The 27,604-nt window shown below is 39.8% G+C and overlaps 1 protein-coding gene and 1 non-coding gene across 2 annotated transcripts in view; both read left to right on the plus strand.

Annotated features, from left to right (window-relative positions):
* FAT3 (FAT atypical cadherin 3) overlaps nucleotides 1-27,604 on the plus strand; it is a 637,939-nt gene that overhangs the window by 272,264 nt on the left and 338,071 nt on the right. Inside the window, exon 3 of the mRNA XM_045818135.1 lies at nucleotides 18,015-18,329. Within this exon, the coding sequence (XP_045674091.1) occupies nucleotides 18,015-18,329 (315 nt within the window). The remainder of the gene's footprint in view (nucleotides 1-18,014; nucleotides 18,330-27,604) is intronic.
* On the plus strand, nucleotides 15,100-15,222 carry LOC123805676. Its single transcript, XR_006783337.1, has one exon. It is a non-coding gene; the product is annotated as a small nucleolar RNA SNORA5 (small nucleolar RNA).

A 27,604-nucleotide genomic window follows, 5' to 3' on the forward strand; every position in this document is an offset into this window, starting at 1 on the left:
ACGTGTGCCTACTGGAGGTTGTTCAGGTGCTCTTGCTACCTCCTTTGAACCAACTCTGGATGCTGCTGCACCCATCTGATTATGTACAGGCCAGGTTTTCTGAGAGGTGACTCTCGGGAGATTGGTTCAGTCTGGCACTCTCTTTAGAATTGTTCTTGGACTTGCTGAGACATTTCACTGGAGACTGATCAGATGCTACACTTGATTCATGACTTTGGGTGTCTGTTTACATCTCTGGTCCTAGCTCCTAGTTGTGCAGCAGGCACATTTTGGAGGAGCCAGAGCTGAAAGTGCCAGTGTGCTGCTGATGTGTGTATGTCACTGCCTTCTCTGGTGGTCTGTACTGGGGCAAGGTTGCAGAGCTACATCTACAGCAGTTTTGAGTGGGTTATGTGAAGACTGTGCCAACTGGTGAGAAGCTTATGTTTTTCAACTGGGCCTCCCACCACTTTAATTAAACTTTGCTTGTAGCAGTTCTTCCTGTTTCACTCTCCTGGGGCTAACTAGGTGTGTTTTGGCTTTTCAACTCTTGCCACATGTTGAACACTGTTTAATGGATGTAACAGATTATAATAATTCTCTGCTGGCTCATCCTGTACAACCATCAAAGCTCCATTGGAAGTAGAAACACCATTCATTCATTCAACAAATATTTATAGTATGAGAGGGGGCCCCAAAACACCTAGATTATCTTCTGCAGGGTGGACAACTTGTACAGGCTTCCCCCACTATGTGAGTGTTCTAGGAACCCATCTGTGTCAGTGCTCCAGCTGGCATTATTGTGAGAGGTTGCATTTGGCTTCAGTGAATTTTTCTGAACTCTTTCACCATGTTTGTGCATTTCACAATGGATGATTTACAAGCAAGTGTACCTGCCTACACCACACTGAGCATTCAGCAGTTTTTGACCAAAAATGGCATGAGCCTTGTGCCAACCCTCTCTATTCTCCTTATCTTACCCCTGAATGATTTTTGTTGGTTTCCCTGGATGAAAAACATCCTGAGGGAACTGTTTTGCCAAAGTAAAAGTGAAATAAAAAAGTCAGAAGCACTAAAAGGCATCAAAATTAACTAGTTCAAAAAGTGTTTTGAGGAGTGAAAAAAATGTCTCAACAGATGTATTGCATCAAATGGAGAGCACTTTGAAGGTGACTGAAGTTTAAACATGTAAGAATAAATACACAATTTTTCATAAATAAATTCCAGGGTTTTGGGGTCCCCTCCTACAGGTACTATGTGCAGTAACTGTCAGGTGCTCTGTAGGTTCTGGGGTCTGTTTTAAGTAGGACAGGAAGCATCCTCTCTGCCCTGGGGAATATTGCAGTTGACTGGGGGACATAGACATCACTCTTATAATTAAAGTCACATGCAATGAAACCCTCTCCTCAGAGAGACAGGACAATACATCTGTGGCTGTAGAATGTGCCTAACTAACACTTTGAACAGACAGTTGGTCAGAACTGACCCGAAACCAAAAATTCCACCATGCAATCTACAGTACAGAATGATCTCATGAAGTTCTAGGCTACCCCTGCATTCTCTTCTAACACCATAGTTCCCATGTTTTTTCCTCTCTTTTGCAACCTTCCCTAGGTACCTGGGATTTCACCTGTGTTGGACACTGAAATGTAGATGAAGGAGGGAGATAGGATATGGTGACAGCCAAGGGAACCCAGGGGCCCTCCTTTTGGAACACCATCCCTTTTTTTCTCTTTGATCCTAGCTTGTCCCTCTTGTCAGACCAAGAAACTACTATCAAGTTTAACCTAGAGCCACATACATTCAGAGATGCCTCCTAAATACCAGTCTCATACATTTTTATTTCAGTGAACTAGCTCTTCTTTGGAGATTAGATATTTATCAGTAGTACACATACACCATCTGTACCTAGCATCAGAATCTTTGAGCCATGCAAGCAAGTTTTTTAAATAGTTTGTTAATATAAGGTCAGGACATTTTTCATATCATCTTGAATTTTCACAGTAATTCAGTTATCACATTATTACTGCTTTTTTTTGGTTTCTAAAATAATTAGATTTGATTCTACATATATTACTTGCTTTGCATTATGGGCAGAGTCTAAATTAATGTTTTTATAAAGGGGAGAAAAATCAATGTGATTTTTCATCTCTGTCTTGAGGAAACTGCATAGCAACTTGTTCACAAATCTCAATAACTTTTTCTAAAACCAACATTTACCTGTATTGCTATTTATTTAGTTTAGAATCGCTAAGCACATTTAAATAGAAATTTTGAAATAGTGATTCTATCTGCAGCATACAAGCAGTATGGTGACAACAAACTGGTTTTATAACAGCATTTTCTCTTCTTTTTTTCTTCTCCCTACAAGTGTACACCTATTTACCAAAAATGCAAGCCTTGTGCATATGCACACTGGTTTGAATGACTGTAACTGGAAGAAGATTCTTCTTTTGTTTTCTTGTGGAAGCCTGGTCTAACAGAGTGAGTTAGTATTTATCTGTGTCTGGTCAGTGCTTCTGGCACTGCCCGCAGAGCAAGTGGGCACATTTCATCTCAATTACGAACAGAAGATGAATGCAGGGCGATGGGCCTGTGTCGGAGGTTAGAACCGTTTAATGGGATGAATTGTGAGTGAGAATTGGAAAACAATCCAGGAGATCTATAGGAGGTGAAAATGGGAGGGAGAAACTCAATTGGAGAAAACCGTACACTTTCCTCCTTCTGGGCCCTGGTTGCTTTGCACTATTGCAGTTGCTTATTTGGTTATAAATAGGAAAGCAAAGAGTTTATTGTTTCCATTGTGAAGAAAGGTAAGGTGGTTTCAAGGATTCCATTCATGGGCTCTAATGCTTTTGTAGAGTCCCCACAACCTAATCAACCTAACTTAATTACCTAAGTATGGCATGGTCTGTGTGATTGCAGCCACGCTGGTCAGGGGAAAAGAAGTTTAGTGGGATTTAACCTGCAAATATGAAAGAAAACAGAAGTTCTGTAGGGAGCTTTTTCCTTGGTGAGTTTTTATAAACTTGTCATAATAAAGATAGTTAAAAGTTTTTAGGTCACATAAGAAGAACAATAATACTAAACTTAGGCCGCAATCCATCTTCCTTTGTTTGATCTGTTTTGTTTCCATCACCTTGAATGTGTTTTTGCCAAAGGGAATAAATTCAGCTGTTTTGACGTCATATGTGTAGTTATCTGCAAGCTCAGTAAGTGTATTTTCTTGGTAAACATCAAATTAGCTGTGGAAGTCAGAGTGCACTCATTCACTTGAGAGAAGAGTAAGTGAGCTGTGTGCTTTTATTATTTTATTGGGAAGTTACTGAAGGCTGTTGCTCTGTGGGAAGGAGATTTGTATCTGAGTGGATGTGGCTTTACTTCCAGTTTTGCTAATCCAACATGGGAGAAATCCAAGAAAGAAAACAGTGTTCCCTAAATTTTCCAAAACCCACAAAATTTCAGCACAAAACAAGAGAAGTTCAAGTGGGCCGGTCCCAGATTAGTGACTGGACTTCGTACCATCCAGTATTGCCTACAGAGCAAAGCGTGCACCTTTGTGAAAGTGAACTTGTGTGTATGCTCTCCACAGCATCTGCCCAGTGTTTTGCTTTCTTCAAGGCTGCTTCTACAAAGTGAAAAGGCTTTTCTAGCAAAACTCACAAAGTTCCAGCTCAAATGTAGACTTCCTTATAGCTGGTCTGTTCAGAGACCCCAGATGCTCTTTGGGCTGAGGAGGTAGTAAATAAGTCTAAATATTGGGTTAAAGTATGACTAATACTGACAGCATATCCGTCTGAAAATATTCTCACTTGAACATCTAAAGGTTATGTTCTGACATTTTATTTAAAAATTCCATAGCACTTTTCAAGGTTGAAGGGTTTGGCTTTATGGACAAATTTTATTTCATGAAAGTTGTGCTACATGTCAAGTTTTTTCTTTTAAACAAAATTTTCAGCACCATGTCTTTGTCAGCAAAGTTCTGTCTAGTTTGTTGCTTAGGCAAATGCTTAAAATACAATAAGGAATGGCTTAAAGATCTTTATGTATTTATGAGGTCAGTTGTTATCTCTAGAGATGGTAAACTGTATTATTTTTTATTTTTGTTTCTTTCCCCAACAATAATACAAATCTTACAAAGATTTATTCAAAAACGTAATCAGAAACTGCTGGTGGGCGATAATAGGTGCAACTTTTCTGGAAGGCATGTAATTCAAATGCCTTTGAAGATGTATGCATCCTTTGGCCCATCAATTCTACTTCCAGGAATTTATTCTAAAGGATAATTGGAAAAAGGTATACATATGTGGTTACTCATCTAATAATGAGTTATAATAGGGGAAAATAAAATATGACCTAACAAAATATGACCTAGCAAGAGGGGCCTTGTTTTTGTTTTGTTTTTTTTTATTTTTTAAAAGATTTTATTTATTTATTTTTAGAGAGGGAAAGGGAGGGAGAAAGAGAGAGAGAAACATCAATGTGCGGTTGCTGGGGGCTGTGGCCTGCAACCCAGGTATTTGGCCTGACTGGGAATCGAACCTGTGACACTTTGGTTCACAGCCCACGCTTAATCCACTGAGCTATGCCAGCCAGGGCTAAGAGGGGCCTTGTTAAATAAATGATAAATGCCGTATGAGTACTTTAACAAGTATTCACTGAGCATCTAGTGTACACTAGCCATTCCTGTAGGGTATTACAATAATAATAATGTAACAGAGAAAATTCTTGCACATAAGAAGCTTACACTTTTTATTGTGTTTGTGGGGTAGTAGGGAAGTTATTAAAGTGAATTATATGGAACTATAGTTATTGATGTGGAAAATGTTTGGTATGCATGATAAGTGAGAATCTACAATTACAGAGAAATAAGCTGCATTGGGGTGAAAATAATATAGAACAAAGCAATATACCAAGGATAGTAACAGTTATTATCTCTGGGTCATGAAATGATGAGGTTTCCTTTTTTTACTTTTTTATATTGCCTATTTTCTTCTAAAATGAAGTCTTAATTTTTTTAACACAAACACTAACCTAGTAACCAGTGTGATTGCTTCAAAAGTTTCTTCCTCCGTTTCTCCCTCTCTTTCCCCCTCCCATTCTCATCTGTCTCTCATCTGTCTTTCATCACCGAAACATAAGAATACAAAAATCTTCCCTCATGTAGTTAGTCCTTTGTCTGCCATTGTGAACAGAATCTATGTCTGGGTAGCTAACCCAAATCCTGTGTGATGAAGGTTGTGCTCATTTCTTCTTGTAAAGAAATATAACCTATGCCCTTCATGTAATAGCTTCTGTGTTTCCAGGCTCCTACCAAAACCACTTGTAGATTTTATTTCCTATATTGCCTGAAAGCATTTTTCCCCCTTTGCTTTAGATTTCAACCGTCCTTTCCATTTTGCTGTGTGGACATACCATTGTACTGGGTATGGTGGAGATGCAAATTAGCATAGGCCACAGAAAATACTTAATTCTTGGTTATGGAAAAGAAAAAGAAAACTGAATACAAGCTAGATATGTTGCTTACAGCCTGGTACTCTCTGTGTGCTCTCTGTTTTCAAGCTGTTGGTGCCTGGTGCCTGGTGCCAGCTGCATGGACTAGAATTACTGTAGAGAGAGAACAGTGTACAGGTTGAGTCCATTAAAAACCAGTACCAAAAAATTTATCTTAAAAAAAAAATCATCAAATCCCAAGGGTACGTTTACTGAGCCAGCAGATCTTCTCTGCCTGGGAGGCTTTTGAGCATGCAGCAAAGTTCAGAATTCCTAGGTCCTAAACAAGCAAGGAGAGCTGTCCATTTTCATTAACTCCAAATAAAAGCTGGACTTCAGCCTGCAGCCCTTTGTCTTAATCTTATGCACAGCTCTCCAGTTTTGAGCTTTGTGATGTAACAGGGAATGAAGGTGGCTTGCCTCCCAGTAAGTAATTGTTCCCCCAACTGTGCTGTGGGTTTTTCTTCTCCTTCTGCAACTTTGCAAGCTATCTAATCAATAGGAGTCGGCATGAAGAGGAGGGAACAGAATAGAACAGAAGTGTCACAGGGTGGACGTGAATCAGTAAATGAGAGCCCAGCAAAAGAAAGCGCCCTGCTGGTGCTTTCTCTGGGGCCTGAAGGCATAGATTCCTACTGCCTGTGGTCTGTACCTGTGAGCGGCAGCAGCGGCCAAGTGCATAAGAAAATCAACTGATAAGGCTGCATCTTGGCTTTAAGCCTTGAGGATAGTACCAGGACACCAGCCGCATTGTAGGTAACAAAGGGGACAACCCAAACTTGGGGTGATTTTTTAAGAAAATTGTTTTATCAAATAGGATAATTCATAGATAGAGTTACATTTCAGAGCCAATTAACTATCAATTCTGCATATACATTAGAAAAGTCTAAAATAGACAGACTCAATCCATCATTTCATTTTGCCTAGTGATCACAGGACAGGAAAATGTCTAGTTGACTTGAGGTTTGGGTTTTTTGTTTTGTTTGTTTGTTTGTCTGTTGCTAATGTAGCTATTGACTAGGGTGCTTGTCTATTAAGACCCAGACATTCCAATTTGCTTGAATTTACCAAATGTTACAATGTTATTCCTCAATTTCTTTATTTAATATTTATAGTGTTCCAAATACCTAGTCACCATCCTAGAGTAGAGAAAACAAGACAGAATGGTCCCTTCTCATAGGAAGCTCCAATCAAGTGATAGAGGGACAAAAATAAAGCACTAAGAGAAAGGCAGAGGAGGTAAGCCCCTAGACAGTCCAGGCTGGGTGAGGGATCCTCTGAATCTGAAACCTTGAAACTTAAGGGTCACAGTAGGCAGTTTGGGGAAGCAGGAACCAAAGGAGCGGCATGTGCAGCCTTCTTTGCACAAAAGCAAAGGAGTGATGGATATTTGAGGAAGACTCAGTCCACTAATTCACCTGGCCTCAACCCAGTCCAACATGTGAGAATCTTCTGAGAAGATAGAAAAATGGATTCAGAATAACATATTGCAGCAAGTTTTAGAAATGGAAGAAGGTAATAATACTATTGAATTTCCTATTACCAAAGCGCTGATAGCAACCCACTGTGAGGAGCTCCTGGGCATGGAATTGCCTTCTTTTTCATGATAATGGACACATGTGGATAGATCAGCAGGCAACTGTTGTAATGGAAAGAGTCTGTGACTTCTATTCCCTGCTCCAGCTTCCAGGCTTGACTTTGTCCCCTGATTAGCTGGATGATTCACTTAAAATTGACAATTTAAAAAGTATATTAAAGTATATATTTAAATATACATGAAATATGTGATACATGAAGTATGTAAAAGTGTATGCCTATATAATATGTATACACTGAAATGTATTTGAATAATTTTAGACATCTAAGTTAGGATTCTATTTACCCACAATTTGTCTACTCATGTTGGCTCATTCCATTCTAGCTCATTTCAGTGGTGTCATGTATTTCAGACTGGCAACAGTCACAGATGTGGCCATAGGACTGTGCGCAGGGACCCTGGCTAGGCATATGAGAATGAAAAAAATCCCCATTCTTTCTTAGTGACGGCCACTCTGGCCGTGACAGTGATCCCTGGTAAGGCATTAAGAGCCCAGGGATTAATAAGCAAAGAAAGTAAAATAGTTATTGTTTGATCCTGCTGAAGGCAAGCCAGGGTTGGCGAAAAGTGGTTGGTTACCGAGATTGTGAAGAGACTCCAAGTACTCTAGCCAATTTAAAAATGCACCTGAGCGTTAACAGTGGGGGTGCTAGGTGAAGAGTGCCTGGGAATCCCTGTACTTTCCTTTGCACTTTCCTGTGAATTTATAATGATTTTGAAATAGAAAGTTAACAAATATTTTAAATGCACTGAGAATTAGGAGTTAATGTTTGGACTCAATGGAAATAAGAATTAAACATATATGCACAAGTAATAGACTGCATTCAGAGCATCTTCAAAGAAAATGCTATCAGGGTGTTTTTAAAGTTGTTGTGTTGTCTTTTATTAACTGCCTCAGAACCCACAATGCTTATCTCTGCAGGGTGGTTTTCATTGTGTTGTAAGCTCCAGACCCCCAAAGGATTCCCAGAACTATTTGTTGACAGGTAGTTTTAGCACCCTTGTGGGCATTTGGGTGTCATTCTTTTGGGGCAAGATGTCATTGAGACTTGGGATGTGGCTGGAAAACAGATGAAGTGTGCACACCATCATATAATGGCCATCTGAGGACAGCTCCGTGCATCTTTTCATCTCCTCTCAAGTATTTGGAGCCTATTTGATGAGAGCAATGTACATATTTTTTTTCTACTGCTTGTTTTTGAATCAAGAACAATATAGTTAACATGTGCTTCATGCTGGGGTCAACTAATTCTAGTTGAAGCTGTGCACAGTTCTTATAAATGCATGTATACTTGTGTGTATATATATCGTATATATATACACACGATATATATACACACACATATACATATGTTCATACTGTTTGTACATGTGCTTATACAATGGAATGTTAAGATGCACAAAGAATTCTGGTCTGCTATTACCTTTTTTATACAGCAAATAAAGATGAAACAAGAAAAGAAAAATGTCATAAACATAAGCAAATCTCAAAATCAAAGAGTATAAAAAATCTCAAATGTATTTCTAAAGAATGTTTAAATGACAGCTTCATGAATATCAGTATGTAATTTGAACATCTCAATTGAATCCACTTTGAGCATTTCCATGACTTATGAAAATGTGAAGGCAGGGGGTGTCCACTTCTGGATATTCCACCTGAGTTTTTTCACTGAGCAGCACTACCTGGAATATGCTACAAACTCACCAAGAATGGTTTATTTTTAATTAGATATATTACTCACCCATTTCCACCCCTGACTCAATACACAATTATGAATGGACAGAGACCATACCCTGTTGATTGAGAGATGGAGATGACTGAGGAGGAAGAAAGGACTAGAAGCCCATAGCCCATGAGGTTGAAATTCTTAGACTGGAGAAGAAAATCCCTGGAAAGAGAAAGTCATCTTCTGATATTTAAAGAGCTGTCACAGTGAACAGTAGTTTGCAGACTTGTTCTGTTTTATTCTGTGATGTGTGTCAGTGGGGGCGGGGTGAAGGGAGGTGCCAGTAGAAATAGCGCATGGACTGACAGAGACCAAAATTTTCCTCAGTGTGAAGAACTTCACATTAGCTGAAACACCCTAGCAAACAGAGGGTCCTGTCACCAGACGCAGAGCAGAGGTTAGGTGCCTGGTCAAGGATGCTGTAGGAGGGGTTGCTTTCAGTAGAGGGTTGGTTACACTTAGGGATTTTTGAAGTCCCTTCCAGGTCTGGTTTGAATGAGGCTGACTTAATCTCATCACTGATGTAAACTAAGGTACCACTGATTCAGTGTCAGGACTGACTGACTGACTTTATTCACGATAACAGATTCATTGAGTGCCAGCTATATGCCAGGCACTGCTGTTGGCAATGAGACTATAATTATTAAGCAGAGACTCGCCTTATAGAACCTACTTGCCTACCTTCTGTAACAGGCATGTGGAGGCAAACTCCTTTCTGGAGATCAACGCTCCAGCACTGTGTTAGGTAGTGAACCAAGAATATGTCAGAAACATTATATTCTGCATATTTTTCAAAATCAAAGCAAACTCTCTTTGCAGAGGATAAGTACTACTTGTTTATTTTTTGATATTCTACAAAGATATACCAAAAAGTACCATATGATGATTTCTACAGTCAATATGACGAACTCATGTAGGAAAATATAATATTAATATTGTTTGCTCAATTAATGACACTTCTATATCAGAGGAGACAAAATTTCTTTAGATACAAAATCCTATGAAAGTTTGATATCTATATGTATTTGTTATTTGACTGCTTTATTTTTTAAGTATATTTTATTGATTATGCTATTACAGTTGTTCCAATTTTCCCCCTTTGCCTCCCTTTGGGGGTACCCACCTTCCCTCCAGCAATCCCTGCCCCTTAGTTCATGTCCATGAATTGTGCATGTAAGTTCTTTGGATTCTCCATTTCTTAACCTATTCTTAAAATCCCCCTGTCTATTCTTCACCTACCAATTATGCTTCTTTTTTTTAAATTTAATTTTATTTTTAGACAGAGGGGAAGGGAGGGAGAAAGGGAGAGAAATATCAATGTGTGGCAACCTCTCATGTGTCCCACACTGGGGAATTGGCCTGCAACCCAGGCATGTGCCCTGACTGGGAATTGAACCAGCAACCCTTTGGTTCTAGGGTTGGCACTCAATCCACTGAGCAGGGCCAGCCAGGGCCCAATTATGCTTCTTAATCCCTGTACCTTTTTCCCCATTCTCCCCCTTTTCCCTCCCCATTAATAACCCTCCAGATGATCTTCATATCTATGATTCTGTTCCTGTTCTAGTTGTTTGCTTAGTTTGTTTTTGTTTTTGTATTTTAGATTCAGTCGTTGATAGTTGTGAGTTTGTTGTCATTTTAATGTTCATAGTTTTGGTCTTCTTTTTCTTAAGTAAACCCCTTTAACATGTCATGTAATAAGGGCTTGGTGAGGATGAACTCCTTTAGTTTTACCTTGTTTGGGAAGCACTTTATCTGTCTTTCCATTCTAAATGATAACTTTGCTGAATAGAGTAACCTTAGTTGTAGGTCCTTGCTTTTTATCACTTTCAATACTTCTTGCCAGTCTCTTCTTGCCTGCAAAGTTTCTTTTGAGAAATCAGCTGATGGTCTTATGGGAACTCCTTTGTAGACAACTCTCTGCTTTTCTCTTGCTGCTTTTAACATTCTCTCTTTATCTTTAACCTTTGGCTTTTTAATATGATGTGCTTTGGCATGAGCTTCTTGGCATCCATCTTGTTTGGGACTCTCTGTTCTTCCTGGTCTTACATATACATTTCATTCACCAAATAAGGGAAGTTTTCTTTCATGATTTTGTCAAAAAATGTTCAATTTCTTGTTTTTTCTCTTCTCCTTATGGCATCCCTTTGATTCAGATGTTGGCCCTTTTGAGATGTTCCAGAGTCTTCTTATTCTCTCCGCTTTGTTGAGTTCTTGTTCCTTCATTCTGTACTGGTTGACTGTTTATTTCTCCCCTATGTTCTAAATCATCGATGTGAACCCTGGGTTTCTTCTCTTCATTGTTGGTTCCCTGTGGATTTTTCTTTATTTCACTTTGTATAGCCCTCATTTCTTCCCTTTTGGTTTTTCTATACTCAGTGAGATCTCTATGCATCCTGATCATCAGTGTTTTAAACTCTGCATTGGATAGGTTGGCTATCTCTCTTTTTCTTAGCTCTTTTCCTGGGGTTTTGATCTGTTCTTTCATTTAGGCCATATTTTTTTTGTCTTCTCTATTTGGCAGCATCCTTGTGTTTGTTTCTGTGTATTAGGAGAGCTCCTTTGACTCCCTGTCTTAGCTCACCTATTATGTTGTATGGGGTAGAAACTCAGGTGTTCCCTCGGGGTGGGGGGTGGACGACAACCTGTTCCACCCCTTTGTGGCTCTGTATGTGGGGGAGGGGTCTGAGAGAGGACAATGCCTCTGTCTGGCTGCTGGAGGTTTGCTGAGCACTCACCCCATTTCCAGTCATTTCACTCCCTTCCCATATTTGACTGGCACCCATCTAGGTGCTGCCCTTGTGGTAGTTCCCAGAGTCGGTGGGTTTGCATACATTCTAGGACTGTGTAAGCCCTTTAAATGGACTTTCCCAAGAGACTAGCATTTCTCAATCCCCACTGGTTTTTACAGCCAGAAGTTATGAGGCTTTATATTTCCAGTGCTGGAACCTTAGGCTGCATGGTCTGGCCAGAGGCTGGGATTACTGGCTCCCAAGGTGTCTCTCCTGATTTTTATCTGTCACATGTGAATGTGGGATGACCCATTCTACAGTCCATTGCCACTGCTGCCACCTCGCCACTACCACCTCACCGCTGCCTACTGTGTCTTCTTTGCCCTGGCTCCCCTTCTCTGCCCATTCTACCTGTCTGGATGAATATGGCTTCTTTAAATCTTTGGTTGTCAGACTTCCATATGATTAAATTTTCTGGCAGTTCTGGGTGTTTTCTGTTTTGAGGTTAGTTTTGATCCTTCTTATGGTTGTGAATGGAGGTGAAACGTGTCTACCCATACCTCCATTTTCACCAGAAGTTCTTGAAATCTATATGGATTGATAGTTAACAACTGTTTAGTTGATAACTGGTCTTAAGTTTGAAAGACCAGGGTCTGAGAACCAGAACTTCTATTTACTGGGTGAGTGATCATAGATTAAGCAAGTTACTGTATTTTTCAGACTGTAAGATGCACTGCACCCCCCCCCCAATTTGGGAGGAATAATGGTTGTTAATGCTGCTGTTGAGTTCTGTTTATATTTACATTGGTGAAATATTATGTTATTTATGTTACTAAATATTTTACCACACTTTTTGCTTCAAAATTTTTTTGCCTATTTTCCTTCTCTAAAACCTAGGTGCATCTTATGGTCTGAAAAATATGCTACTTAACCTAATCTCTGTTTTCTTATCTGTAGTATGGGGATAAAAATTTGGCACTAATAAATTTTTGATGATTAAGTGAGGGGTCTAGAAAATACAATAAAGAATGCATTTGTTGCACCTCCTATAGTACCAGGCTAATAGTGAATGGATGTGAAGATGATAGTGTTGTCAATACTGGTTATAAACCTGTCCCTATTTGGAGGTAATACAGTCATCTATGTAGAAAACTCTACAGAATTTGTAAAAATTCTGGTATAAGTAAGAAGTCTAACAAGGTTATAGGATATAAGATCAACATACAAAAATCAATTATATTTTATGTACTTGCAACTAACAATTGAAATTAAAATAATATCTTTAGATACTATGAAAAACATGAAATACTTAGGAATGAATTTGACAAAAGATGTTCAAGATCTACATACTAGAACTATAAAGCATTACTTAAAGAAATAAAACATAAGTAAAAGAGATTTAAAGATCAATAGGCTCAAAATTTTTCATGTCAGCTCTGTCCAAAACGATCTATATTCAATGTCATTCCAGTCAAAATCATAGTAAATCTTTCTGAATTTTATATGGATTCTAAGGCTAATTCTATAATTTATATGTTAACACAGAGGATCTGGAATAGCCCAAATTTGAAAAAAGAAAGAGCATAATAACAAGACTTATATTTCCTTATTTCAAGACTTACTATGAAAATACATTAGCACAGTGTGATATCAGTGTAAAGATAGACAGATCAATGGAAGAGAATAGAGAGTTCAGAAATAGACTCACAAACATATGATCAATTGATTTTTGACAGAAAAGCAAAGGCAGTTCAGACAAAAAATAGTCTTTTCAACAAGTGGGGCTGGAACAATTCATATCTACATACAAAAAAAATTCACTTAGACCCATATCTTGAACCACTTACAAACATTAATTCAAAATCGATCATAGATATACATATAAAACCTAAGATTATTAAATTCCAGAAGAAAATATAGGAGAAAACCTTTGTGACCTTGAATTAGGCAATGATCTTTTTATTTTATTTTATTCTTGTTTATTCTATTACAGCTGTCCCAATTTTTCCCTGTTTGTCCTCCTCCACTCAGCCCACCCCCACTCCCACAGCCCATCCCCACCCCATTGTTTATGTCCATGGGTCACTCCGACATGTTTTTTGACCACTGCCTTCCCTTTCTTTCATCCTTCCCCCCACTCCCTTTCCTCTGGCAGCAAAAGGAAAGTTGATGATTTGAATATCATCAAAATTAAAAGTTTCTATTCTTCAAAAGATATTATTATGAGAATGAAAGGACAAGTCACATACTGGAGGAAGATATTTGCAAATCACTTATGTAAACAAGGAGTTTTATCCACGTACATCAAGAACTCCCGAAACTTAACAAGAAAACAACCCAATTTTAAAAATAGGTAAACAATTTGAACATTTAACCAAATAAGATATGCAGATGGTAATAAGCACTTTTAAAGATGTTCAACACTGCCCTAGCTGATGTGGCTCAATGGAATGAGCACCCACCTACAAACCAAAGGGTTGCCAATTCTATTCCCACTCAGGGCACATACCTGGATTGTGGACCAGGTCCCTAGTAGGGGACATGCGAGAGTCAACTACACATTGTTGTTTCTCTCCCTCTCTTCCTCCCTTCCCCTCTGTCCAAAAAGAAAAAGACTGATGATCAACACTATCAGGAAGATACAAATTAAAACTTCAAAATGCCACTACATACCCAGTAGACTGTCTAAAATTAAGGCAACTAATCATACCAACTGTGCCACAAGTGAGGATGAGGAGCAACTGGGATGCCCCACATTTACTGCTAGTGGGGATATCAAATGGTGCAGAGATCAGCCATATGAAACAGCTATTCTGCTCCAAGGTACTCAAGAGTAATGACAGTATTTCCGTAGAGAACATATGTAAATGTTCTCAGCAGCTTTATTTGTAACATCCAATAACTGAAAGCAACCTAAATGTCCCTAAACTAGTCAATATTAGACAACATTGTGCTATGTCCATAAAATGGAATATTACTTAGAAACAAAATGGAAAAGTGATGATGCATTGTTATATACAATATGGGTGAATCTCAAAACAATTATTCTGACTGAAAGAAGCCAGACAAAAAGTGTACGGCAGTATGACTGCATTTCTATAAAATTGTAGAGAATGCAAATTAGTCTGTAGTGACAGAAAGCTAATCTGAGGCCTGGCAGTAGGGAGAATTGGGAACATTTATTATTGGGATGAAAATGAGAAAGAGGGTACTTTCAAGGATAATGATTGTTATCTTGATTGTGTTAATGGTTTCATGGGTATCAGAACCTACCAAATTGTTGAAACATGTATAGTTTATTGCGTGTCAATTGTACCTCAATTAAAAAAAATGTAGTAAAGAATGCATGATGGTTGTCACAAAGCTAAGGGCTCATGATGTGATTTGGGCAACCCTTGGGCAACCTCGAAAGTAAATGTTTGCCTGAAGGTCAAGGTCATGCAGATTTGAGTTTTCATTTGTGACCTGTGAGAGCAGAGAAGAAAGTGAGGAAGTGCTCTCACTGGATATTAGTTGTAGTGATATGGTTAATATGTAGCAGCCTTAGATAATCTTAAAATGACTGTTAACACACTTCAGTCACATTTTTAAATTTGTCCTCCAGTTTTTGGATCATGAGACTGACACTTGAACACTGTGTTCCATGGTACTCATTCACACTTCTAGTTAATGAGTAAAAATATAGCCATAGACATAGTTTATCTTAATGAGAGAATTCCGACTTCTAGGGAACATTTCTGATCCTTTGTTTAAATTACACCGATACAATAAAATCTGCATTAGTGGATGCCTTCCACCCAAGGACTTCCCCAAATCATTTAATGTCCAAAGTTTGTGATATGCCATCTTCCAGTCTGACCGGTGCAAGAAAAGAGAATTCTGTGGCTTCCAGGGATCACAAAGCAATTCTGTGACTGCAAATCTGTGTGCATGTGAATGCACCTGAGTGCATGTGGGGTGGATGGTCAGGCAAGGTACAAACAACACCAGGTTCTTTGCTGTTGTTGCTTACTGAGTTACATTCTCTTTTTAGTGGACTTACTTTTCTGTTACTCAAACATATTTTTATGAAATAGTGTGTCATGGGCAAGGTGCAAAGACTGTGCAAGAATGCCCTATGACCAGTTAAGAAATAAACATCTAACAAGGTAGTCTATCCCAAATTTCCCTCCCCTCAAGGTTGCCCCTTGCTTTGGGGTGTGGTTACTGTTTACAAAGCTTTTGGTATTACTTTTGTTTTGCATTGATTTATCTTATGCTCAGCACCTACTGCATTGCAAACATTCTGCTCAACTCTTAGCATACATGATGCCCTCATATATAAGAGAGAATTGCAACATATACATCATAGGGAAGTTGTGTTGCAAGTCTCATAGCACATCATAGATGCTCAGTAAATGCTTTTTCATTTGCTTCCCCATTCCTTCTGGTTCTAGATGCTTTGCATTTCCAGTGTATCAATCTCAACCACATGAGGCTGAGTCCTCTCGGCTGTTAGCTGTGCAGTTATCCACTCAGTGTGGATCTTCTCATTCAGGGTCTGTCTACATGGAAAGATTCTTAGTCTCTTGAAGACAGAGATCCTCTCTCACTTACCTCTGTCTCTGAGGTGTCCAGCACAGGCTACACCAGATGCTTATAAATTAAATGGACAGGTGTCGTTCAAGAAGTGTTTTCCAACACATTTACAGAATTTTTCATAGGCTGTGTCCCACATCCTAGATCCTGCCTACCTACTCTTTGTCTTCATTTCAGACACCCCTTGGTTTCCTCATCACTTGACCAACCTCTGACTTGAAGAGCTCCAATTCCCCTGGGTAGTAGAACACCCATGTCCATGTGGAGGCACGTGGCTATGACTGCTGCGAGCATTCCACTGAGCTAGCCATGGTTTTGTGATGGACCTGTGCCCATACTTGCAGATGTTCCTATACCTGGCTGGATCTTCTGGACCTTAATGTCATGTTGGCATTCGACCCTGCCTCAAATTAGTTTGTACAGCTGCCTTTTATTCATTCTGTCAATGGACACATAGCCTGATGTTTGCAAACATTATTTTTTATTTCCCTGCTTTTCTTCTTTATCTAATATCTACAATCTATTCTTCTAATGTCATGTTAGCATTTCTGAATTTCAGGTATCATCCATGAATCCATAGGAACCCATTGTATTTTACATTTTTCCATTGAGAATATTTAATGTTATCTTTTTTCCAATGGCATAACATGGTGCAGGTTCTTTGATGGGCAGCTTCGGAGCTGAAAGGTCAGCATCAGTTGGGTTACCTCCTCTGAAGAGCTAGCTGTTCTGAGTTTTAGGCAACTGAGTATTTCAGGATAATTGTTTCTGGACAGATGCCCTCCTCCCTCTCAGTTGCTATACTTGGCCATTTGCTTATGCAGGTGTGTAGGCCAAATTATGTGCCTAATATAGTCCAAAGTCCAACAGGAATTCAGAAGATAGAGGATTCAGGTCAGAATTGAAAGACTTTTTCTGACTCTTTCCATGGGTGTTTTTTAGGGTATAACATGAATCCCATGCCTTCTTTGAGTATCCTGACTACTTTAGAGTTTTTATAAGCTGAGCCCAGAATTCCCCATCACTACGGATACGCTTACATTCCTGTTTCTGCAGTAAGTTTCTGCAGCCTGATGATTTGGGTGAGGGCAGTAAAGACACTGAAGAGCACTGTGTCTCCTCTCTCTTTTCTGACAGACATCCGATTTCCTGGTTGGCACTTGTTTCAACAATAAAATGAGAAAGGTGGGAGGGAGAAGATGAGGCATTTTTCTGCTCCTAAATCTGAATGATTGTCCATGAGTATCTCTCCAAGTAACTCTGAGTTTATTTATGGCTCTCTGTAGAGTTCTTCAAGGGGCTAGTGCTCATTCATAGAGTGTGTTGGTGTGGCTTCTTCACTGATTGTTTGGAATAATGTGACATTTGATGTTCAGGGAAACAGCATGAAAAAGGCTTACATCTTTGCATGCGAAGTAGTTTTTATTCTAATGGACAAAAGAATATTTGAAAGGCCTTTTTCATTCTTGTGAATGAACACATGAAATAATTTACCCTGAGAGAGCTTTTTGTTGCAAAGGAAATCAATTCAATATCAGGTCAAATGGAGATATTGACCTGATATTGCTCTAATTTCCCATGCAACATGGGAAGCACTTTGACCTCTCCCCCACTCTCTTCCCATTGCTTCCTACTGTCTCTTCCATATTGGGTATGCATGTATTGAGATTCTGTCTCTAAAATTCAAACATCGTATTTGTGCATCTAATTGTACTTCTCATACTGTAGGAGTACTATATAATACAGTTTTACAAAAAAAATAGTTTTCTTATGTAAAAAGAAACATCTTCATGTAAATGGATTTTTTTAATATGCCAAGATTACTTAGCATAGCCATCCTGAATTTGGGATGACTTACTTAATGTCTTTCAGTTTTATGGTAGCAATAATGCTCCCTCTTTTTTCTTTTAGGAGTCATTTCTACTGCAGACATTCTCGATCGAGAGACAACAGGGTCCTACTGGCTGACAGTGTATGCCACAGACCGGGGCGTTGTTCCACTCTATTCCACTATTGAGGTCTACATTGAAATTGAGGATGTGAATGACAATGCACCGCTGACCTCGGAACCTATTTATTATCCGGTTGTCATGGAAAACTCTCCAAAGGATGTGTCTATCATTCAGATCCAGGCTGAGGATCCTGACTCTAGTTCCAATGAAAAACTGACATACAGGATTACAAGTGGGAATCCTCAGAATTTTTTTGCCATCAATATCAAAACAGGTAAGGGAATGCTTATATGACTTTTTAAAATTGATAGTCCAGCTGTGAAATCCATCACCCTGACACTAGCTTACATATATTATTTTATTTATTCCCTTATTTATTTTATCGTGTGGAGAACAGCATCCTCTTTTCTGGGGGAAGTTTCTGAAAAGCTGGGTGTTCTACTTATCTGGTTGGTATGTTTTAATTTCAACTGATGCAAGATGAAGTGATCTGATAAAAATTAGACTTTCACAGAAATCCTTAGATTTGCATTCTCAAAATAATGAAAAGTGGTTCCCAGGATACTCAAAGGGCCAATTGCTGCCTTACTTTTTTTTGGGAGAGGGTAGCCTGGCCCTGGGTAAGCTGGTTTTGTGGCCCCTTCCTTCTCACAGTTCCTCCCTTGCTCAGTCTTAGCCCAGCTTGCAGTAAATGCTCTCCTCAAAGACTTTACTTTAAGCCCCAAGTTTTTTGTAGTTCTTCTACCTACCCATCAATGAAGTGTCAATGTTTAGAAGAATTTCTGATATCTCAATCTTTACATAAAGTATACAAAATTTTTATTTTATGGTCTGCTCAAAAACTTTCTAGAGATTGTAATGAAAACTTACTTTTTTGAATAAGGATCAGAAAATGCCAGTGTGGAGTTTGGTTGGATGCAATCTGAGAAAAGTACATGCACTAGAAAAATGCCTTGTAGATTGAATCTCAGCTTATTGCTTTCTTGTGATTTGCCTCTTCTAGATCTTAATAAGGAATTAAAACACTCAGTGAGAATTGTGGTGGGTAACATTTTAATTAATTGAAATTTAGAAGAATGTAAATTAAAAGGCACTACTGCTCTCTCACTCTGGGCAAATGAGGTGATGGTGGTCAGCCGGTAGGGTAGGTCGATGTTTGTTGGTGTGGATGTGCTCAGGTTCCCAAAGCGCTGGTCAAATCGATCGTCATGTCTCCTGCCTATGTTTGTTAAAGTAGAAACATTCCGGTGACCCCAAGCATTTAGATACATGAGGTTGCCATTAACATAATTTAAAAAGAATGACAAGTTTTTTGGAAACTATTGATTTTCTCTAACCATGAGTGAGTCAGTCATTTAGTTAAGCAGAGTGTAGCATTCTCACAGTGTTCAATCAGGATTTGCATCACATTTCATTACAAGTGGAAGCATGGGCATCAGTTCTCAGGGTCCGATGGGGGCCCGCTTGAACTTGAAGAAGTCTCAGAGATGTGGTGTCTAGCCCAACTTTTCAGAGCCCCGTTAAGTGGGGAAAACTGCTCCTGCACAGGAAGAACCCCTGAGCTGAGCTGAGAAGTCCCTCCGATTCACTGTCTTCATGTGACAGAGAGGTGTGTGTAATATGGTGACAGAGAAATGAATTCAGATACTTCAGAAAGGTGAGAGAGAGGACAATGACAAAATAAGTCATAGCAAAGAAGCTGAGGATGCAGACATCTTTACATTTCACAACCCCCGTGGAATCTGGTTCCATTGCCCCTTGGTCATTGACAGTGAGCCCAGCACCCCTTTATGATAAGGGAAAAGGCACCGCAGATGATCACTTTCGAGATAGAGAAGGACATGTACACTCATTCAACTAAAGCTGTCTTTATACAGCTTCTAAAAGTTTGCCCATGAATGTTAAGAAAGGGTTGGATTATCATAATTTGGCCTATCTTACCTAATAAGAGCCTTAAGCATATGTATAGTTTTTCTGTTCTTGACACAGGTTTTTAAAAAGCATTTGTGCCAGGAATGACATTTTAAAGTAACTTCTGAAATTGTCTATAATAATGTAGCATGCTTTGTCATTCTCAGACACATGAAAACACTGGATATTGTTTTCCAACAATATATTGTTTTCCAACAAATATTCATTTGTTCCCTCACTAAACGTATGCTGTGCATACTAGTTTATAAACAAGATCTAATAAACAGTTTTAAACTTAAGATGTGGTCCTTTTTTTTTCAGGGAATCAGGGAAAATGAAATTAAAATGAGTAATGAGTATATATAACACAATAAAAGAGCACAGTAACTGATTCTGGTAGAGAAGTTTCACGCATGATGAGTTGGCAAGAGTAACAGTCCAGGAGCGTTTCGTGGAAGAGGTGACATTTGAGGTTAGAAGTCTTGTGTTTCAAATCCTTGCACTGCACTTCGTATCTGAGGAACAGGAAAACATAGACTACATTAGACACCTTCACCAGCTTCATTTGCTTGGGAAAATTACTGAACTCTCTGAACGTCAGTGTTCATCAATGTTCAGTGAGAAAGGATTGTTGTTGCAAGGAATGCAGAAGTCCTCATGTGAAATGCTGTGTGCAGTGCCTGGCACCCTGAAGCTCCGCCGTGCAGGTTGGTGGCTTTAGCTCCGATTACTGGCATGTCATTTAATCTCCTTAGACGTCAGATTCTTATCTGGAAAATGAGAATAACCTTACTTACCTCACAGGGTTGCTCAAGAAAGACTGAATGCCATGATGGGTTTAAAGGCTGTTGATAAACTGCAAAGCTCTGTAAGAACCATCTTTTTATGACTATTTCTCTTGTGATTTACAGAAGCACAAGCCTACTGTGATTTTGTTAGGCTTGTTGCTTTAAGTACCATGATGCCTATGGAGCAACTTTCAGCCAGCTCAACCAGCCTTCTAAAGGGACTCTTTAGCCCTGGCCCAGTGGCTCAGTTGGTTGGAGCATTGTCCCCTACACCAAAAGGATGTGGGTTCAACTCCCAGTCAGGGCACATCCCTAGCTGGCAGGCTCACTCCCTGGTCAGGGTGCATATTGGAGGTAACTGGTTGATGTTTCTGTCTCTGTCTCTCTCTCTCTCCCTTCCCTCCCCCTCTGTCTAAAATCAGTAAACATATGCTGTGGTGAGAATTTAAAAAAAAGAGAGAGACTTTAATTTTTGGCATTACTTTCTGTGTCTCTAAAGTCATTTGCCTGAAATAGTAATGTTATTGTAATATTTCTTAGTAATGAAAGATTTGTGCTTTAGATTTTTTCAACTAAAAATTGCATGTAGACTTTTTAAAACAGACTTATTCCTTCCTCTGTGGTAGATCTGAAATTTATAGTTTTGTTTTCTTTTGACAATGTGTTACATAATAAATAAAGATTAAAATGATTAATGCAAAGTCAAATAATACCAATTCTTATGAGCTAAAGCTTGCTAAAGATAACAGATGTCCTAGACCCAGGAAGGGAGAGAGATGTCAGTATTGAACACTCTGTTCTCTACCCAAAGAACTATTTGTTTATTGGTTTCTATTAGATTTAAAATCACATAGAATCAGTAGTCTATGGACCTTCTTCAGTAATTCCTGTGGCTTAAGAAGAAAAACAAAAGCTATAATGCTATGAAATCCTTTCTGGCCTGTGAAGAGAACCTTTGAGTAATTACGGGATGAGCAGTTGAATCCAGTCAAATGTAACCTCCTTGCCTGTGCATGCCTTCGCTGCTCAGTAACTGGTCAGTAACACTGTGTTCTGAACAGCAGACACCCAACAGTCTGGTGTTCACTTGCCTCTTTGGGTGAGTAGGCACTCAAAGACTTCCTTCCAGCTCTTACAACCACATCAGGGCTGGCCACACATTTGTTATCCAGGCTGAATTGGGGAACAGGTATAAGAAGTTCCTCTAGGGTTTCAGAATGCCTATTTTAGTCATATCTACAGCTTGGAATCCACTTAGCACCATGCCACATTAAGTAAAACACTTGGTGAGTGCTGGTTGTTTTTACTGATGGTCATCCGGTATTCCCCACTGGAATAAAGCTTGTGTAAGTTACAAGCATACAACTCCACTCTCTTTTGAAGAAGGTGTACTTCAAAGACAGAGGTGTACTTAAAGACAGTATGTAGCATGGGCACCTTCCATTCAGTTTTATAAAATGTACTGTGCACTACTTTGTACTGCTGCTCTTCTAGACCCCAGGTGTTGGCAGGATGGATGATGTAGCCAAGTATAAGGTAGTTTATACAGTCAGGGAATTTAGTCTCATGGGAAAATATAGGGATCACACATACAATGTGCTTTAACAAGAATGTGCGGTAGTTTATAAATAAATAGCCAAACTCTGTGGCATATAAGCTATGAACAAGGAACATGTCCAAGTAGGGTGGAGGTCAGGGCCAGCTGGAATAAGAGGGGCTGGGGAAAGGACTTCACAGACCTGAAGGGGGCCCCGAAGCTTGGATCCATCTGCAGAGAGAAACGCCAGAAGACTACCCAGAGATCAGAAATAAGTTCAGCTGACCTTGAAATCCATCTACTGCTACTGGAGCTAGTTTGAGAGGCATCATATCATTAGCAAAGAAATTTTAAAAGACTCATAAATGTCTGGAGTATTGTAAGATATTAGAGTAGCAAATAGGCACACCTTTGTTTTTTGGTTTGCTAGTATTTTCTTTCTGTATTTTTAAATATATTAAAATATGTATTTTTATCTCTCCCATCTGAGAGGTCTACTTGAAATAATTATTTTAGAGGGGGAAACATACGTAAGAGTGATCCCTTTATTCTTTCCTTTGCTTCCACTAAATATCAATCCAAGGTCAGCATACGCTGCTTTGAAAGCCAGCGTCTGTGGAAGCAATCCTTGCTGACTCCGGCCCTCCTGATGACGGGTTATCTGGGGCCTGGCTTTCTAAATGCCTTCCTGCTGTTGCAGTATCTCCCCCTGGCCCCGGCACTGGCACACTGGCATCTTCACCTGTATTTGAGTGAAGGTGAAGCTCAGCTTTTCTTTTTTTTACATTTGTTGAGCATCTTGGAATAAACCTGACCAAAGCCTACTTTACATATAGGTAGACTAGCTGTCTTCCCACCAGGTGAGCTGAGAGGAAGAGCTCCTTTTCCAAAGTGTGTCTGCCACAGCAGTACCTCAAATTCTACCCTTAACTATTCATTCCCTTGGGGTTTGACAGTTTTGCTTATTAAAACAGGAGAGTGCATTATTAAAATATTAGATATCCTTCTTTTTTATATCAACTGTAAATAAAATGAGCTTGCCTTTGGTGTGTGGTATAAGACATAGTGGCTAAGTGTTAGCAGAGGAGGTAACAGAGAAATCTAGATCACACTTCAGCATGACAGTAATCACGGAGCAAGCTTCTTAGACTAGAGATACTGGAGGTAGAACCCAGTGATTTGCTTTTCTAACAAGTTCCCAGATGATGCTGACACTGCTACCCCAAGAACCTGGTGAATAAGACTCTAGACTTCAGTATCTAGAGAGAAATGGAAGAGGGAGATCTCACGCTGCTGAGAGATGCACCTGAGGACAGGGTAGCCAATGTTATCGTTCATAGTACACTCTGGCCTCATAGCACTGGAGTTTCGACATTTGACTGTGAATTCAAAGTGATCTCTCTGCCGTCCATCCCCCCAGTCAACTTTCATATCCTTGCTTATGTTTCCTGTTTTGTGAAGTGGGGAAAAAAAGAAAATCCTGTCTCTCTAATTGTTCATGAGCAAAATATCAGAACTAGGGCTTGTGGTTGATTAAAAAATGGGTTATATAATATTTAGATAAAAATTGTATTGTTTCCAAATTTATAGAATTTAGCAGAATTTGTAATGAAAGTGGAATCAGACCTACTTTAAAGCATTAATGAACATTTGGTATTTAGTATATTGTTATAAAAGTGGTAGCTTGTAAGACAGTGGTACTCAAAAATAATTTGGTATCTTAAGTAAGCTAAGTCTTTGGCTTATGCACAGCTCTGTTTGCTGGTAATGTGCTTAGAAAACTACCTTTTCCTTGAAAACAGAAGGATGTGTTACATCTTATGTAAAATCAGAGATTAAAAAGAAAAAAACACACAAGCTGAGGGACAAGGGTACATACAAATATTGATGCTGTTGTTCATAGTGAATGTCATAGAAATTTCCTAGTGTTGTCTCTTTTGTTCCTCCCCAGTGGAAAGCTAACTTCTGCATGGGTAGAAACGACCACTAGATATTCTTAAGTCCAGGTGCAAAGTGGATAATGTAGTGAATGAGTATGTATGAAACTGTAAATCACCCTCGTCCTTCCTTCAGCTCTGAAAGGAGGTCTCATGCTATAGAACATGGAATTGCATTCATTTAATCCAACAAGTCCCCTAGAACAAGTTGGGCTCATGCAGATTTATCACAGGGGCTTATTTAAATTCAGTGGTGACCTTTGCCTCCCTGTGCACGTTCTCCAAATGAACAAGGACAAAGGGAACTTCTCTGCACTGTCATTATATCCCTGAGGAGTCAGTGCATTTCCCCATCTGATCAGCTCTAAACTGCAGGCTGGGGGCCTGGGAGTGTGTGGTTCCAGGGGTGCAGGCTTGGTCAGGGAGACTATGGGAAGGGAGAGTGTGCTCTTTCCTGGGGTGGACTCCAGCTCTGCCTTCCTGTGGTTTGGTTTTGTTTAAATGCTGGTTGTGAATCTAAACAGCAATTTCAGAGTTTCCCAGTCTCAGTATTGTTACCAGCTTGGACTGGAAAAGTCTTTGTTGCAGGGGACTGTCCTGTGCATTATAAGATGTTTAGCAGCATCTCTGGCATCTACTAGATGCCAGTAGCACCCCTCCCCCAGGCTTGTGACAGTCAGAATATCTCCAGGCACTGTCGAATGTCCTGTGGGAGTAAAATTGCCCACTGAGAACCACTGAACGAATGCGGAATATTTTATAGGACTCTATTACCTATGGCCCTGAGCAAAGCACCCTGTACAAAATGATTTACTGGTTATGGAGCTGTGATGGTATTGTTAACTGGGAAAAAATGCATGTGTGCATGTACCTATATCTCTATATATACGCGTATGTATATATCATTAACAAAATAAAAGAAGGGAGAAATCCTAAGCCACCTCTCACTCCACTCTGACTCCAGGTTCTTTGAATTTTGAAGGCCCCATGAATACTTGAAATCAAATCTATTAAAACACATAAAGAACAAAGCAATAACAAAACTTCAAACAGAATGAATATGGATGAAGCTATCATTTTCTCAACTCTTAGTATTGCAGAGGATTTGGCTGCTCACAAAACTCTCCTCAGAGTCCGTTTTGAACAGCACTCTCAGAAGAGAGTACGCGGAGATGATTTTGAGGGTTCCAGGATTTATTTCCTTGAAATGCTTAAGCAGGTCCAAATCCTGTTTCTGCTTAAGTCAGCCTTCTAACAGATAAACCTGTGTATTGTTTCTTCCATGGAATAAAGCTGACGAAAAAGAAAAAAAATTTACCTTAGTTGGGGTTTGTGCAACTGTGCATCTAGACTAATATTCTCTGAGCTCTTCCACATGCCTTGTGTCTATGCCACACTGATATACAAGCTCCAGGAAGTGGTGAATGCTCAGGGACCTAAATCAGTGTCCCAGGTCACCTGCAGTGGGCATATCACAGGATTGAGAAGACTCAGCTAAGTGCCACTATCAGTAATGGACAGGGAAACTTTTCTCCCAAATGAAGTCAAGTTTCAATAGACCTGGCTGCTAGTTAGGCAGCATCATGTGTTTTATCCAACTTATGAGATTCAGATCTTTGAGTTAATATGCTGTTGCTTGGAAAAAGAATTTTTTCAGGGGCTGATTTTATAAAACTGAATTACAGGCAGGGACAGGGAACTTTGGTAGAAGGGAGCGAAGACTGTGCAGGTTCACCCTGGAGAGAAGAGAAAGGATGCTGCTGCTTGGCTGGGAACCTACCCTGGGCTCACAGGTGACTCTGAGGCGCCTCCTGGAGGTTCAGGGTGCTGCTGGTTGTCTCCTGTGGCCCGTGGTGTTGCCTGACTTCCATGCTGCTCCTGTGTCCTGCTAACCATCCTGGGGTGGGGGCAGTCTTCTACATATCCAGCCTGCCCCTGGAGCTCAGCTGCTGCCATAGCTGCTGCTGGAAATGACTGAGAATTATTTGGGAGGTGATAAAGTCATGTAAATAAAGCAGATGATGGAGGTATGTGTATGTGTGTGTGTAAAGAGAAAGAGATATTGATTGATTAAGGTTATAAATTTCTCTTCTATTTCATCTATCTGGCTGTTAATTCCACTGCAATGATACCCTACATTGGTTTATTACTTTCTTCCATTCTGAGAGAAACAGTGAATTTTAATTGAAACCACAGCCTGCCTCCTTTCATTCTCCCAGGCTGTTGTTAGGGAGACTCCTGGATCTCCCCGGGTGTGCACCCCCTCCCTCCCAGGTTGACAGGAAGGTGGGAGGAGCAGAGGTCTGCTCTGCACCCTGAGCCACACTGGTGTTCTCCTGGACAGCTCCTTTGGCTTTCACCACAGTCCTGGGGAGAAACTGGGACTTGGGGAACCTAGGTGACCAGCCCAAGGTCACCCAGCTACTGAGCACAGAGCTAAGGTTGGTCTGATTAATGGTCCATAATGCTAAGGTCAAATGCTATTGAGTTTGAAAAGTATGAACAAACTCAATAAACATGCTACTGATCCTAGAACTTTGGAGCTCAGGGAAATCTTTCAGATGATTATATGTACATGCCCTGTTTTACAGGGGAATTATGGGTTGAATTGTGTCCCTAAAACTGACATATTTGAAATCCATATACTCCTGTGCCCCTGAATGTGACCTTATTTGGAAATAGGGTCTTTGCATAATGAGGTCATATTGGCTTCAGGTGTACCCTAATTCAGTGACTGGTGTCCTTATTAAAAGAGGGAAATTAAGGCACAGAGACAGGGACAAAGAGGGAGCACAGCATGTGAAGATGCAGGAGAGATGGGAGTTATGCTGCCATAAACCAACGAGTGCCAAGGCTTGCCCACCACAACCACCAGAAGCTAGGGAAAGACAAGGAAGGACTGTCTCACATGATCCTTCAAAGAGAGTGTGGCCCAGCTGACACCTGATTTCAGACTTCTAGCCCTTAGAGCTCTACGCGAATAAATTTCCATTGTTTTAAGGCACCGAGTTTGTGGCACTTGTTACGGTAGGCCTGGGAAACATTACAAAGTGCCATATCAGGCTGAGGACAGGAAGGGTCAGCTCTCCCAAGGGAGTGAAGTTGGTTGGCAGAACCATGGGCCACTGACTCCTAGCACAGTGGTCTTTTCACTGGACCGAATGTTAACAGATCCCATGGTTTTTTACAGTAGTCAAGCCAGACTTTAGTTTTTTGTTTGTTTTGCAGTACTCTTGGCCTAATTGAGTTTAATTATTTAATAGTTCTAAAAGCGATAGGGGTTTTGAAGAGAGACTTGTGTGGCACTGAATTGTGGTAATCATTTCCGGACTTCTGAATGATTGTCCCAGGTGGGCCCTCCGCTTGAGTGGAGCTG

This window comes from Phyllostomus hastatus, unplaced genomic scaffold (genome assembly GCF_019186645.2).
Source record: "Phyllostomus hastatus isolate PE091 unplaced genomic scaffold, TTU_PhHast_1.1 phas_scaffold_317, whole genome shotgun sequence".
NCBI classification, from domain to species: Eukaryota; Metazoa; Chordata; class Mammalia; order Chiroptera; family Phyllostomidae; genus Phyllostomus; species Phyllostomus hastatus.